At 40.5% G+C, this 14,944-nt stretch overlaps 2 protein-coding genes across 2 annotated transcripts; one reads left to right on the forward strand and one right to left on the reverse strand.

Annotated features, from left to right (window-relative positions):
- Positions 1 to 212: 212 nt before the first annotated feature.
- LOC123428688 (ER membrane protein complex subunit 1) lies at positions 213 to 11,882 on the reverse strand. Its single transcript, XM_045112874.1, has 12 exons — positions 11,639 to 11,882; positions 10,842 to 10,969; positions 10,688 to 10,750; positions 7,887 to 8,008; positions 7,674 to 7,789; positions 6,786 to 7,593; positions 4,312 to 5,043; positions 3,989 to 4,210; positions 3,627 to 3,722; positions 3,344 to 3,538; positions 2,022 to 2,135; positions 213 to 787 (listed from the first exon to the last, which is right to left on the reverse strand). Exons 1-12 carry the CDS (start codon positions 11,749 to 11,751, stop codon positions 527 to 529), a joined length of 2,970 nt encoding a protein of 989 aa, XP_044968809.1. The 5' UTR covers positions 11,752 to 11,882; the 3' UTR covers positions 213 to 526.
- On the forward strand, positions 5,056 to 6,779 carry LOC123428699 (heat stress transcription factor B-2c-like). Its single transcript, XM_045112883.1, has one exon. It carries the CDS (start codon positions 5,562 to 5,564, stop codon positions 5,844 to 5,846), a length of 285 nt encoding a protein of 94 aa, XP_044968818.1. The 5' UTR covers positions 5,056 to 5,561; the 3' UTR covers positions 5,847 to 6,779.
- Positions 11,883 to 14,944: the final 3,062 nt, after the last annotated feature.

Genomic DNA, 14,944 nt, shown 5'->3' on the forward strand with positions numbered 1-14,944 from the left:
GGTTTCATCTCCATAAAAGTGGCTGGGTTTTTCACGTTGACTCGTCACGCCTATCACAACCCTCCTCCTTTACCCGGGCTTGGGACCGGCTATGCTAAGACAATAAAGGCGGAGTTCTAAGTAACAGGTTTCTTTCCCCAAAATTAACAATAATAGTGAGAATCACAGGTCAACGACAGAAACGTTGTCAAGATCAAACGAGAGAAATGTTATTTCTACTCAGAAAAAAGTGCACGTTGAATATGAGAACTTCAATAAGTTACAAAGCACTAACATTCTGCTGAAAAGTTTGGTCGCTGAGGTACATTTCATAACGTATAAGGATGCCACGAGTGATCTGCCAGTTCTTTGATGTCATGTCCAGGATTTCTAACTGCACAGGTACCTCATGCAGTGTCATCCCAAGAATCAAATTTCACTTTGAAATGTTACATAAATAATAGAACCCTAGCACTAAACAAGAGAAAGATAACGATGTCGACTAGGGCCCAAAATTTCATTTGCATCACAACATTAGAGGCCTCAATTACCTCCACTTGTCTCTTAATTCCTTTTTCTCAGACCAAATCCAAGTAACGAAAAGAGCAGCAACCAATGCGACAATAGTAATTAGAAGAAGGGCATAACTGAATTCATCCGTGAGTGAATCATAGGTTCTTGACGGTGCAAGCCGAGTGTAGAAGAGATCAACGCCATATGTGAAAACAAGAGTAGTGGACTCCAACTTTGCAGGAATAGAAACAATTCCTCGCAGGGCTTCCACTTGAAGAGAGTGTGTCACATAGGACTGCGGGAAAAATGACATAAGCAGGATGAATTATGTCCAAATAGCTCAATATACAGGATCATATATTAAGCATAAATATATATAAGCAGATGTGCCAAACCACGCATGCCAAGATGTGACCAAGTAGTGATCTAAATAATCATATGAAAATTTACAAATTTACAGAGGGAGTACAACACTATATCAAGCACAAGACATGAGGCAAGGAAGTGTGTGGAAGAGATTAGTAGTTAAATGAAGCTGGAAGGAGATATTCAAAGGACCCCTTTTGACACTTTAAGCAAGTTGTCCAAGTAATTTTTAAGCAATGTTAGTAATAACCAAAAGTTAATGAGAAAACTATGTTCATAGATTTTATAAACTAGCTTTGTTCTGCACAAGTTAGGCTGTGTTTGGTTCAGCTTCCAAAGCCAACTTCTGCTTTGCAAAAGCAGAATCTGAACCAAAGGGGCGGCGGTTCACACCAGATTTTAAAAAGCTGCAGTTTCTCAGTAGTGTAGTTTTTGGCATCAACTCTAGCAGGCTCGACCCAACTTCTCAGCTGTGAGAATCAGATTCTGCACAAGTTAGTAATAAACCAACTGGGTTCTGAAATCATTGATGTCTTCTTTATTTGAAGAAAGAATCATATTTTAACCATGCAACCAAAGTTGTCTATGTCCCAATTCCACTTCCCAGTGTGCTAAAAGAAGTCGTGTCAGTTTTATCATACACGATAATGATGAACTGATCAGCAGAGAATACACGTTTTATTAAAGTTTCTGAAACTTAAACTGAAGATTGGAACTTTAGTAGACACTCGTTATAGTTAATAGATGGAGACCCGCCCATCATAGCTCATCAAAAAAGAGTATAATCTTTCATCTTGATATTTTTTAACCATTATTTGGAGTTTAACAATTCTACACAAATAAAAAAAAGAATGCCCCTTTTAACAAAAGGAAAAGGTTACATCTTAGCAACAGTGGCTCGAACCAACTACTTTACAAAATCCAAATAGAAACAAGCGGATGTCCTAAACCTGTAACCGAAGCATAATATATGCAACCATGATGAGAGAAAATTATAATCTATAGACCAACTTCATCATGACAAGATATTAACACCAATTAGTACTTTTACATTGTAATAACATTAATACAATTATAAGAACACAGATGCAGTACATTGATATAATTATTACAAGAATAAATGTGAAGGTAAAACTTTAGAGCATCATGACAATAAAAAATACCTGTGGAATGATAGGCAAATAATCTGTTAATGGTATAATACCCTCTTCTTTCTCTTGCTGTGTAGGATTCACTGAACGGCGTGGGTCAAGAAAGCGCTTGTCAAGTGCCAAAACCTGCAATATGTAATATGTTTCATAAGAATATAATTCAAGCATCTGCGACTGACTTCATATTAAATAGCCAAAGGTCTTGTTTAGAAAGACAAAATATGTTCATTTCAAACATATATTGTATAAGCAGATGCTATCGAACTTAACCAGCTTGAGTTAAGGTGCATATGTTTCCTGGGGCTATGTTGGTACAAAATCTTATTAGTGCAATTACGTGCTGTTGTCAATCTATTTCACAATTCAGGTAAACATTTGCCGAGAGAGGCAACAGGTGCCACAGGAGTAGTATGGTGGCTTTGTTCAATTCGTCTTTCATTTATTAAAAAAGATATGATAAGCCTTCCTAGGGATGACTTGACAACAAAGAAAAGACACATTTTAGTGTTAGAGACATCCGTATCTAGACAAATCTAAGACAGGTAATTTGAGACGGAGGTAATAGAAGCTAAGTTTCCATGCTTTTCAAGCTAATCAATGGTACCAAAGGTGACCGTGCAAACAGCACCCAGGGTGAACCATCATCATGCATAACACAACATTCTGACAGCACTGCTGGTGGAATTAATGTGGACATGGGATTTCAACAGAAAACAAAAAGGTGGCATAACATGTAAAATCATACATTTGTGGTTTCAAAAACAGAAGGTGAAACGATGCTTTTGCAGCTATCCAAAAGTAAAAATTGATCAACTGAGCGATGCATGCTTTTTAGGGACAAAGCACTGCATGTTTTTGTTTGTATTGAATAAGTGACCAAATTAGAAACATCATTCATACCAACTGCCGGTGGAATTAATGTGGACATGGGATTTCAACAGAAAACAAAAAGGTGACATAACATGTAAAATCATACATTTATGGTTTCAAAAACAGAAGGTGAAACGATGCTTTTACAGCTATCCAAAAGTAAAAATTGATCAACTGAGCGCTGCATGCTTTTTAGGGACAAAGCACTGCATGTTTTTGTTTGTATTGAATAAGTGACCAAATTAGAAACATCATTCATACCAACTATCCATTATGGAAACATTTAGAATCTACATGATGCTACGAAGACCAGCTGATAGGAGGTCCCTCAATTTCCCATTAGAAGGTAAGGAAGGATATATGTGAGGTGCCATATAAACCATGTCCGCATCCAACAAGGGCAAAAAATGTCCAATGACTTGTCCAGGTAAATAACAATGAAAATGAAAATCAAGACAACAGACCTGGTCACCAATCGTGCCAATGAGAAGCTGCTTGGAAGTGATACCCTTGGCTGTTTGCGTAACTGCCATTGCCTTCACCGAATGAGTAAAAAAGTATGACTGGGATTTCACCATAACCTCTGGTCGGGAATAAGAAGTCATGGGTGCAGACAAATTGTGCTTCCCAAGTATGAGCTTCAGTACATCTTTATTGTCCTGTGTCAACACTTGGTGAAGTTAATACTACCGACACCAAAAAAATATGCTAATGGGCTTATATTATAACAATGTGCACAAGCCATACCGCCCTAGATTGATCATATATCTCAATCACTGCAATTTCAAATCTGTGAGCTCGGAGGTTGAAATAATGATAGACAACCCAGTTCTCGCTGACAACCTTGACAACACGAAAAGAAATAAGCATGTTAACAGTTAGTAAAGAAGAGTAGTTCAAAATAATATATATACACATGCGCAAGATACTCCAGACATCATACTTCGTGCCTGAAGATATAAATGCCGTGAGAATTGAGATACACATGCACAAGATACTCAAGCATATCAAATATGTTGTGAAAAGATGGAAATAGTGTATAACAGTCTCATACACAAATTCTGACCGGCGAGATTAGGGTCCATGAATAAAAGCCAAGTTATACTCACGGAATGTACAGGGCCTTGTGCACCATGATGAGTCATACGGTGTAGTATGCGTCCGCTGACAGCATCAATGAGATATGCCATGAGTGAAGCTTCTTCAGGTGCCGCGGATCCAATTTCACCAGCAGCTTTAGGAGACACCGTAGCAACAAAAATTAAGCTCTTTGATAAATACTTATACATCACATCTTGATCTGCTATGATCTTTGCTTGAGTATGAACAACCTTTAGGACATAAGAAAGCGAAGATTACGTTATAACATGGTTTAAAAAAAGATGTTGGGCCACCTAATATGAAATGAAGCAAGCAGAGGAAATTAACGGACCTCATTCATCTTTCGTGTTTCTGAGACAGAAATCCTTTCAGCATCGGAAGGGAAAATGATAGACCATAACAACCTTGTGCTAAAGCAGTATGTGTCACCCGAATCGAAGTCACATGATTTCTGTAATGAATACCCTCTGATAGCATTTTTCTGAATATCAACGGAATAGAAATACTGATTTGACATTTCAGTCATAAATGAATTAAGGGCATCCGGAGATCTTGGATATAGGTGAGCATTGGAGTTGGAATCAACAATAAGATGAAGACGCTGTTCAGATGAATCCTTAAGTATCAATGGGATAATTTGGGCAACAGAATGGTCAAATCTCTGAGAGTTGAGTTCCTCTCCAGAATACGAATCAAGAATACAGAGGACGCCAGGAGCAACAGAGCTGGCTCCAGATCTTCCCACAACAAGTATGGACGGGTTCTCACGCATCACGCGGTGATGGGGTACCTGCCATTGGTATATCCTCAAGGCAGAAGGCATTTCGCCAGATTTAGAAGCACGAAGGGAAGGCAACAAATTTGACCAGATAATACGGCCATCTCCAGTATGCAGAGCTATCACTTTGCCAGCCTTGGTCAGTACGATAAGAAGTTTGCGGAAACCATTATGGTCTCTGGTCATCTTATTTTTCTCAGAGCTTCTGACTCTCAATGCTTGGATTGCAGCAAGTTCATCAACACTAGCAAGCATTAGAGTTCCTTTGAGTTTCAGCACATGTCCCTATACAAGAATCAGGAGTCAAGCGCAGAATTATGGATGAATACACACTATTACTTAACCGATGCTACCATTAGCTAAGAAAGCTGTACAAAAAACATACATGCATGTCAACAAATTGAGTTAATTGCACAGAAGTACCACAATTGAGGCATTACAAGCAGATTGATACCAAGATTGATAACATTTACATGTCAGTACCAAGTCCGGGGCAAGTCGTTACAAAAAAGTTCTAAACCGTGTATAAATACGCATTGGCGGTGTATCTGACCAATGGGGCCCATGTGTCAGGTGCCCACGTGGCTTTTTTTTTGCAGAAAAGCCCCTTGCTTTATACGTAATCACACAAATGCCCATATTTTTGCGAAAAATAGTTTTTGTGAGAATCTTTTTCCCTGCAGTTTTTCACCGAAATCGGACTCTTTTGAAAGTTTTCCTCGAGTTAAACAAATAAGTAAAATAAACAAAAATCGGGCCAACTGGAAGCTACTACGGGGTTCCCAGGGCCAGATCCGAAGGGCATGGGGGGCCGAGCCTTCTCCTCCGACGCCGGCTGCGAACGGGGCAGACTCTTCTCCTCCGGCGTCGGCGCCGCGGCGGCTGCGGACGGGATTGGGGCGGAGCCTCCTCCGGCGCCGATGCCGGGGCAGAGGTCGCTGTCGACGCCGTTCCTGGACCCGGCGATGGACGACATGATCTCGTGGGGCGAGGACGGGTCGACGTTCGTGATGTGGCGGCCGGCGGAGCTCACCCGGGACCTGCTCCCCAAGTACTTCAAGCACAACTACTTCTCTAGCTTCGTGTGACAGCTCAACACCTGCATAGGTGAGCTCGATGGGTTTCGTTGGTTGATTCCTCGGGCTCAGGTTTGGATTTGGCCTCTCTAGATTTTTGGCGTGGAATGCCCATGTTGGTGATGCACTGATGTTTGGATTTTGCTTGATGTGACGTGTAGAGATTTAGGAGTTCGCCAACGACTGCTTCCGACAAGGCGAGAAGCGCCTGCTCTACGACATACACCGCCGGAAGATGGTCCAGTGTGCCAGGCTGGCGGCTGGGGCCGTGACGGTTGTTGTTGCGGCGGATTCCGATGGCGCTGCCGGTGACGCGCTTTGGCTCTCCGGAGCCGTAACTCTCCTCCGAGGAACGGGTTCTGTCATCCAACTTTGGATCCGTGGAGGAGCTCCCGCTGGCGCCGTCTGGCTCAGGAGGCTCCGGCTTGGTAGGTACCGCCGCCGGCTCATCGATCAGGCACAGCGTCTCTCGGAGACTACAAATCAATGTTCACGCGAACTGTAACTCGAGTGTGGTTGTGGCCTTGTGGCCATCACGTGTGTCCTTGCGCGACAGGTCGTAGGTTCGATTCCTGCTACTGCGTGATTTTGGGTTCTTTTATTTATTTGTTTAATTCGATGGAAATTTTTAAAAAGTCCGATAGTGGAAAACTTGCGAACAAAAAAAATCTCACAGAAACTATTTTTCCGCAAAAAATGGGCATTTATGTGATTATGTATAAAGCAACGGGCTTTTCTAGAAAAAAACATGCCACGTGGGCACCTGACAGGTGGGTCCCGTCGGTCAGATACACCTTCAATACGTATTTATACATGGTTTAGATCTTTTGTAACGACTTGCCCCGAACTTGGTACTCACATGTAAAAATTACCAATCTTGGTATCAGTTTGTATGTAGTCCATATTGAAATATCCAAAACATGGAGATAAACAACAGTTAATCAAGATTACCTTAAGCCACTCAAAGAGATTGTGTTCCACATCCGCAACTGAGACACCATCCTTCTCAACAGGCAATTCAGAAGCCATTACATCAACAATTGAAGCAAGTCCATCCTCTCTGCTCCAGACAACCGCACCTTGTTGAATTAACAGGAGGGAATGATCTTCCATTACAACCAGAGCCCGAAAACCATGAGATTTATCAGTGCGGACATAATTATTCAAGAAGACCTTCTCTACACTGCCTCTATGCTGATCTATATCAACTTTCTCCCTAATAATTTCATTGGTTAAATCACTTGTAACTTTGACAATAAATTCAATTTGAGAACCCACATGTTGCACAATAGCAAAAGCTTCATCTTTTTCTGTTATTGTCAGAGCATCACTTACAGAGGCTGGTCGATCAAAGCTATGGATTACTTCCAACCCATTCATACCTTTAAGCTTCAGGAGAGAAACAGTAGAAGATGATTGCAAAGCTATGATACCATTAGACATCAACGGTAGAAGTTTGACCATCCCAGAAAAGTCTTGAACAAACTCTGAAATCTGCACCTTGTTGTAGCTGATGCTCTCACCCTTGAACTCAACAATAAACAGAGCTGACCTGGTCTCATCCAGTGCTACCAACACATTACTGGAACCAAGTAACATTTCACCACATAATCCATCAGGCAGTGACTCTTGGGCATCCTTTACTATCTCTCCAGTTTTAGCATTCAACTGATAAACAGCAAGCTTCGAGGAACCAGCAATCCCAACAACATAGACAATATCATTCTCAGGTGATTGAACAACCTGCTTGATTTCTAGGCTGCACAGATATTGAAGTGCAAGTTAGTACTGTATTCCTGATGTTCTGAACAAGTAACTAAGGGGCATAGTTATGCGTACCCGTCAAGTGTGAACTCCTTTCCCCAAGAAATGAGTCCATCAATGCTTGATATAGCATAAATCCATTGTCCAGCCAAAACTAAAACCAAATTATCTTGTACCACTTTACTGTTTGACTGCACATACAAAAAGGAGATTGATCATTCTGAATAGGTGATACAAAGAAAAACATATCTTATTATCAACATATTACGACAAATTGCTAATACAAACCAAAACATGCAGCAACGACTTTGATGCTGAGGAAGTTTGAATATTGGTTTCCCAGACCATCTGTCCATCAGGAAGATTCCATGCCCTCAATATACTACCTCCCGAAGAAAGGGTAACAACATCTGAAGACATGTTAAAAAACAGATGGTTCAAAAAAGATTCAAAAATCATATTGCAACACAAACAATTTGGACAGTAATTTCTTTGATGACTGATAGTTAAGTGACAAAATCACATGCAATCACACTTCATGACATAAGTATTGTTTATACCACCAGTAAGGCAAAAGGCCAACACAATTTGGCTTTTCAAAAGAAAAAATACTGAGCTCATCATGTTCGCTGAAACGCGTCTCTTGCCTATTAGGTTGAGTACAACAACAATAACAACAACAAAAACCTTTCAGTCCCAAACAAATTGGGGTAGGCTAGAGTTGAAACTCATAAGATATCAAAACCAAGTCATGGTTCTGGCACGTGGATAGCTAATTTCCACGCACCCCTGCACATGGCTACATCTTTGGTGATATTCGAGTCCCTCAGATCTCTCTTTACAAACTCCTCCCATGACAAGTTTGGTCTACCCCGACCTCTCTTGACATTATCAGCACACCTTAAGCATCCACCATGCACTGACGCTTCTGGAGGCCTGTGTTGAATATGCCCAAACCATCTCAGACGATGTTAGACAAGCTTCTCTTCAATCAGTGCCACCTATCACGTATATCATCATTCCAGACACAATCCTTTCTTGTGTGGCTATATATCCATCTCAACATGCGCATCTCTGCTACACATAGTTGTTGGACATGCCGCCTTTTAGTTGGCCAACATTCAGCGCCATACAACATCGCAGGTCGAATTGCCGTCCTATAGAACCTACCTTTTAGCTTTGGTGGCACTCTACTCACAGAGAAAGCTAGAAGCTTGGTGCCACTTCATCCATCCAGCATTGATTCGATGGTTCACATCTTCATCGATATCACCACCCTTCTGCAGCATTGACCCCAAATATGAAAACGTGTCCTTCTGAGGTACCACCTGCCTATCAAGGCTAACTTCCTCCTCCTCCTCATGCCCAGCAGTACTAAACCCACACCTCATGTACTCAGTTTTAGTTCTACTAAGCCTAAAACCTTTCGATTCTAAAGTCTGTCTCCACAACTCTAACATTCTATTAACCCCCGTCCGACTATCGTCGGCTAGCACCACATCCTCCGCAAAGAGCATACACCATGGGATATCTCCTTGTATATTTGTGACCACATCCATCACCAAAGCAAAAAAAAGATAAGGGCTCAAAGCTGAGCCTTGGTGCAGTCCTATTTGAAATGGAAAGTCCTCAGTGTCGACATCCCTTGTTCGAACACTTGTCAAAACATTATCGCACATGTCCTTGATAAGGGTAAATGTACTTTGTTGGGACTTTGTGTTTCTCCAAGGCCCACCACATGACATTCCGCGGTGAGTCAAAAAACTTTGGTCTTTGTTCGTCCTATCTATAAGAGGAAAGCATATGAAAGATGTAACCCATCCTCTCGTTTTTTTAGCTCACTGGCCATCCGCTGGCAGTTTCGGGCTTAATACCGATATTTTAGCAACAAATCTAATAAATATAACTGTAGTGGTTGTTGTTTTGATTGATTTTTTTTGGAAAGGGTGTGTGTGTGAGTTGTCTATTTCAAGAATAGATTGGATCTATCCGGCTGCACTTTATAATATTTTTTCGTATTTTTCGGATAAATAAGAAAAGGGTGCACGATCACGGCGAGTTACTTCTGAATAAATTCAGAAATCTTGGCATTCTCAAGCACTACCTCCGGGTTTTTTTTCAGTCCATATATAACAGTCAATCTACCAGCAGCAGAGGCTGCAGATACATGTCCACCACCTGTTTATATACTACCATATGAAGGAGAAGTTGCAGGTAAAGAGTGTCGTGAGGGCTTTCATTTGCACTTTAAGGGCCGTTTCTGTTATAGCACTAGAAATATGTGTCATTAGTCTCAGCTAGAACAGAGGTTTAGCATCGACTAAATTCCGTATTACGTACGTTAGGAAGGCGGTCTGAACTTTTATCATATCCTTGAACCAAAGAGAGCAACGCAAACAGTTCAGGAGGTCACAAATCAAACCCTTAGTTCAGTGCAGGATCTCGTAAGTACTATGGGTCAATCATATCATTTTCTAGACGGAACCATGACAAATTGCTGAGTAGCTCTGAGTGAACTTTTTAATCTGCATAGCTTGGGCTTAAACACTTTTGTAAATATTTGAACAACAAATAGATGTAAACATTCTACTGTTGTCTTCTCCACGCCAACAAAAAATGTGTTGACCTAGAACCTCTGACATGCAGCTATCATGCTGCTCACCTTTAGTTATTGTAGTATTAATAATCGTGGATGCCTGAGTGATATTCTGTATAGATCTACCTTCTAATTTGTAAGTGGACCTATATGCATCCCCTATTGGCTAATTGGTACCTCGAGTATACGCATTGATTCATATTCTTACTCGTACATAAGTATATATTGGGATTATATGAATAACACATAAGGATACCAAAGTCAAATAGGCATCGGAAACAGAGATGATAAAGAAAGCTATTCTGCACATGCAAATAAAGGTTTGGAGTATAGATAGAAAAGAAACACACATATAACTTTTAGAAGAATAAAACTGGTCTCAGAGGATATATTTCCTATCAACAACGAATAAAATGCATAAAAATAAACAGCATCAACAATGTTGTTCTTCTAAGAGAAGGTGTCATAGATGAAAGCAAAAATCTATACTCACATTTTCCAGCTGATAGACTAAGCTGATCAATGGGGTTATTCTTCTCAATGACATGTCGCCAAACTGCATCAAAATCGACATATGTTAAAGACACATAGTTGTAGCACATCAATGGCAGGCCACCTTAAGAAACCAAGTGACAAGAAGAACTGACATATATCTCCTGAACGAAGATCAAGAGAAGCGATCACATTTTCCTCTGTCAAGACCACAACACGCCTCCTCCCACTCTTCTGAGTGTGGTAAACTGCCTGCTTAACTTTGCCTATGTATTTCTGATGCCTGCAAAGAACATCAGTTTTTCAAATGGTGAAATAGGGTTAGTCACAGAGACTCCATCGTGCTAATTAGAAATAGAAGCAGTGTTAAGAGGTCCAATGTGAAATTCACAGCGGTTTACCAAAATTTTGAAATAAAACCAACACAGAGCTGATGGTACATATGCTCTTAAAAATAATCATCTACTAGATTAGTACACTGCATGTTCATAAAAAGCCGTGTATCTACAATGAAATTGTAAGCTGAGGTGTGTCTGACACTTCTATGTCCGCAAAAGCAACAACAAAACCTTGGAAAGTTTCAACTGATCGTCTACTTAAGTTCGAGAGAACCAAGAAGTTCCATAACGCAATCTCATCTGATCTGCAGCGCAGCCAACACCAGAGGCTGAAACAGACGACATGATATTCACATGCGTAGTAGTCAATTGGTAGCTAGAATAAGTAGCTCTAGATATAACAAAGAAGAAATCACTCAAAAGCTAACAGGCACATCACACGTCGCCAAAAGCCTCGAAAACCCTACATTGCCATGGCGTGTAACTACTCCATAACAGTGAAACAGCGATCTGAACTATAAACTAAGTCCGCTGCGTCGTGTTAGGAGAGTCAGATCTAGACGCGGTAGGAGCGGATCGCATCTATGCTACAGGAGGGACGCGGGGTAAAATACCAGTCAGCGAGGCCGACTTGATCTGCGTAGACAGCGGCGGCGAGGGTAGCTAGAGAGACAGCGACAAGGAACCCGAGGAGGACGAGGAGGAGTTGGCGCGGCGGCAGCGCCATCGCCGACGGGGTTTGGATTCGACCTCTGATCTGAGAGGAGGGAGGAGGGGGGGGCGTCTGGGTAGCGTCGTTTACTGCACGGGCTCGGGGATTGGAGTCATAGCGGATTTGTGGGCGAGGTACGACGAACTTTTCTAAAAACTAACCGTGCCTTGTTACGGGATAACAAAATGCATGTATCAAAAAAAAAGTAACGTCACATCAGAAATAGACTATTCACATATGATATCTCATGGTCCTAAAATTGTACATAAATATATGTCATCGTCATCTTCTCCCCTCCCTCTTCTCGAGAGGAAACCTCCTTCCACGATCCTTTATCTTCCGTATTATCTTTCTCATACTTTGTCTTACACAATCTCTACTACTAAGTGTCTTGTCCAATCCGTGTGTCTCGTGAGAGATTAAGATTTACTATGATATCTAATTTGATTGTATAGTATCAGATTTTAAGAAAAAAAATTGTAGCTTCTATACAAATCGTCACACGGGCACATTCTACACACTAAAATATGATGGTGCTTCAGTTATACAGTACAATATTCAAAATGCAGCTTTAGTCACCAAACCGTGTGAGTGAACGGGCTTTCAGAATAATTACTTGTATCATGTTGTAGGTACTATCAAGAATAAGAAGAAACATTATATCTGAATCCGTAAGACAATATACTTTCAATCTCTACCGAACCATGTAACAGTGCCCTTGTCTCATTCTGATGGAATGATTCAATGGTCAATGTTATATAGTTCATCAGAAACTTCAAAAAAAGAATATGCTCGATATAACTAAAGATTTTCTTTTTGACTTATGAGGCAACCAACCAACATTAGCATTTGCCTTCCAAAGTGCATGTATACGATGGAACAGGTGAACAATATGAAAGAAATATGTACTCCAGTATTTAGGGGAGAATTTATACACATAAGAATATAGGAATGATTGATTGCAAGAGAGGAGGAAACATCAAAAGCACCATAGTAATTAATTCCACTCACAAACTTTTCCTCACGGAATTTCACAACTTCATAAGACATCATTAAAAATCGGTCGTCGGTAAATAGATTGGTCAATCCAGACATCGTATGAGCACATATTTAACATTCCAAACCACCTGGATCCATATTCTATATAGAAGAATCAAGTAGAGATGGAAGTATAATGTATACACATAAATCGTTGAATCCTGTAACACAATTTGAAAGGTAATCAGCCACATTTTGACACTATTCTCTCAGCTCTTAAATACGTCATAATTTTTTCCTATACAGTTTGCAAGATACAGATTAAACCATAAACTGTAGTAAGAACATAATCATACTATCATAGATAAATTTGTAGAATTCTTCTATCAATATTCCTATGAATTACCAACTAATTTAATGTGTTTAATACTATGAAGAATAGCTACCTGAATTCCAATGAGGCCTATATATATATAGTTATATACACATGCAGGTCTCCAATAATTTACCAGAAAAGGAGCAAAAATAACTTACGAAGTGGTGCGCTGTTCTAGCTCGCTCGTGTGCTATGTGTCTCGACCACACTAGCGCTTAGTTCCTGCAGAAGCACCAAAGACCAGGAGGAGGAGAGGCTACCAAGCATGGCCTACAGCCAAATAAATATCATTTATTTATGGAGAAGAGGATATTATATATAATTGTCTATGAGGCAGTTCAGTTTATTGGACGGAAAAAGATACCCTGGGCAGTATGTTGTATGGAGAACACATCCCAATCCCTGATGAGAAGACATTGTTTGAGTGATATCCTATATCATCAACAAATCACTTTCAAGATCAGAAAAAGTATATGATTGTGAGAGTGCACATTGAGAGAAAAAACGTGTACAACCTAGTAAAAATAATGATCTATTTAAACGGACCGAGAAAGAAGCATCCAAGACTCTCGAGATCTGGTCAGCATACTTAAGAGGAAATGCAGGTAATGGGATACCCTGCTGGCCTCACTGAAGAATTAAGTCCCTCGCTTCGCTGATTCATCACCTTGAGGGAAAAGAATACAAATCCCACAACATTACAAAAGACGCAAAAGAGAGTACAAATTCAGGGGAAAAGAATAGAAAACAATTCCATACCCGGTGGCGATTCACGGTGGCCACCTCCAAGTTCATGTCGTTCTCCAGTAGCACATCGGCCACGGTCGTGGCCTCACGCTCCACATCCCATATATGTTTCGTGTTTACGCTCCCCCAATATTCTAAAGACCAACAAAACATCATACACATGTGAATCAACTAATAGTCAGCAAAAGAAAATGTTTAAAGAAGATAATCAAATTAAAATCATGTAACTAAATACATAGAAGAATCATCTTATAAATAAATCAGGCAACCAATCGTTGGTAGATATTCAAAGAGCTATGTTACGATGCTATGAGCCACCAGATAAATGAGAGCTAAAAAGAGAGAATTGCTAAAATTGGATGTGCCTTATATATACCAAGGATTATTCTTGAGAAAATTTGTGGCTCATGCCTCATGAAATTTAGAAGAAAATTTGGATAATATGTACGTGGTAGCACTTTGCAGAAGGTACAACCTTACAGATTCACTCATGGAAAATCCAAAGTGCGTAAACAGGCTTGACAATACAACACAATAGCCTTCCTTGTGTAACCGTGGTTCTGATCCCATGGCAAAGGTGGAGAAAAGGTTTGATAGTTAAGGCCAACATAAACTCAAAAAATCAAGTAAAATATCTATGAGTTCCTTTTTCTTGCGATGGAAAGTATCTATGCACTCCTTTACATACTATGAAAAGGCATCGTTGGAATTTTCAAGGATATGACATTTAGATGCTTATTGGTCTCTCGAAATTCTTCCATAGGGCACTCACATGAACTCCGGTAGAGACGAAGGATTGACCAGCGGAGTACACCTTGCTCATCCAACTCGGCTTCTCCATTCAGATCCTGATATACTACTTTCCCAAGTCTCAACCTTCTCTTCTCCATAACAGCTGAGAGATCATAACTACATTTAGCCCAGTCAATGACATACATCAGAAAACAATAATGAAAATAGATACCCCAAATCACAAAGAACATTACCATTTCCACGGATAGGACATGTGCATGAACCAGCGCTGCCCAGGACTGCAACGACCGCACCTTCATCCCGGCACCACTGCACCGGCGCCTTACCATTCCAAACCCGCCCGACTAGGAATAT

Source organism: Hordeum vulgare, chromosome 1H (assembly GCF_904849725.1).
Source record: "Hordeum vulgare subsp. vulgare chromosome 1H, MorexV3_pseudomolecules_assembly, whole genome shotgun sequence".
NCBI classification, from domain to species: domain Eukaryota; kingdom Viridiplantae; phylum Streptophyta; class Magnoliopsida; order Poales; family Poaceae; genus Hordeum; species Hordeum vulgare.

Excerpts from the sequence above, each read along its gene's own strand:
- LOC123428699 (XM_045112883.1), top strand. The coding sequence starts at position 5,562 with ATGGGGGGCCGAGCCTTCTCCTCCGACGCCGGCTGCGAACGGGGCAGA.
- LOC123428688 (XM_045112874.1), bottom strand. The coding sequence starts at position 11,751 with ATGGCGCTGCCGCCGCGCCAACTCCTCCTCGTCCTCCTCGGGTTCCTT. Across the intron at positions 5,044-6,785 it reads ATCTCTTTGAGTGGCTTAAG|GGACATGTGCTGAAACTCAA; the intron begins GTAATCTTGATT and ends ATTCTTGTATAG. Across the intron at positions 2,136-3,343 it reads TTGGCACGATTGGTGACCAG|GTTTTGGCACTTGACAAGCG; the intron begins GTCTGTTGTCTT and ends TACATATTGCAG.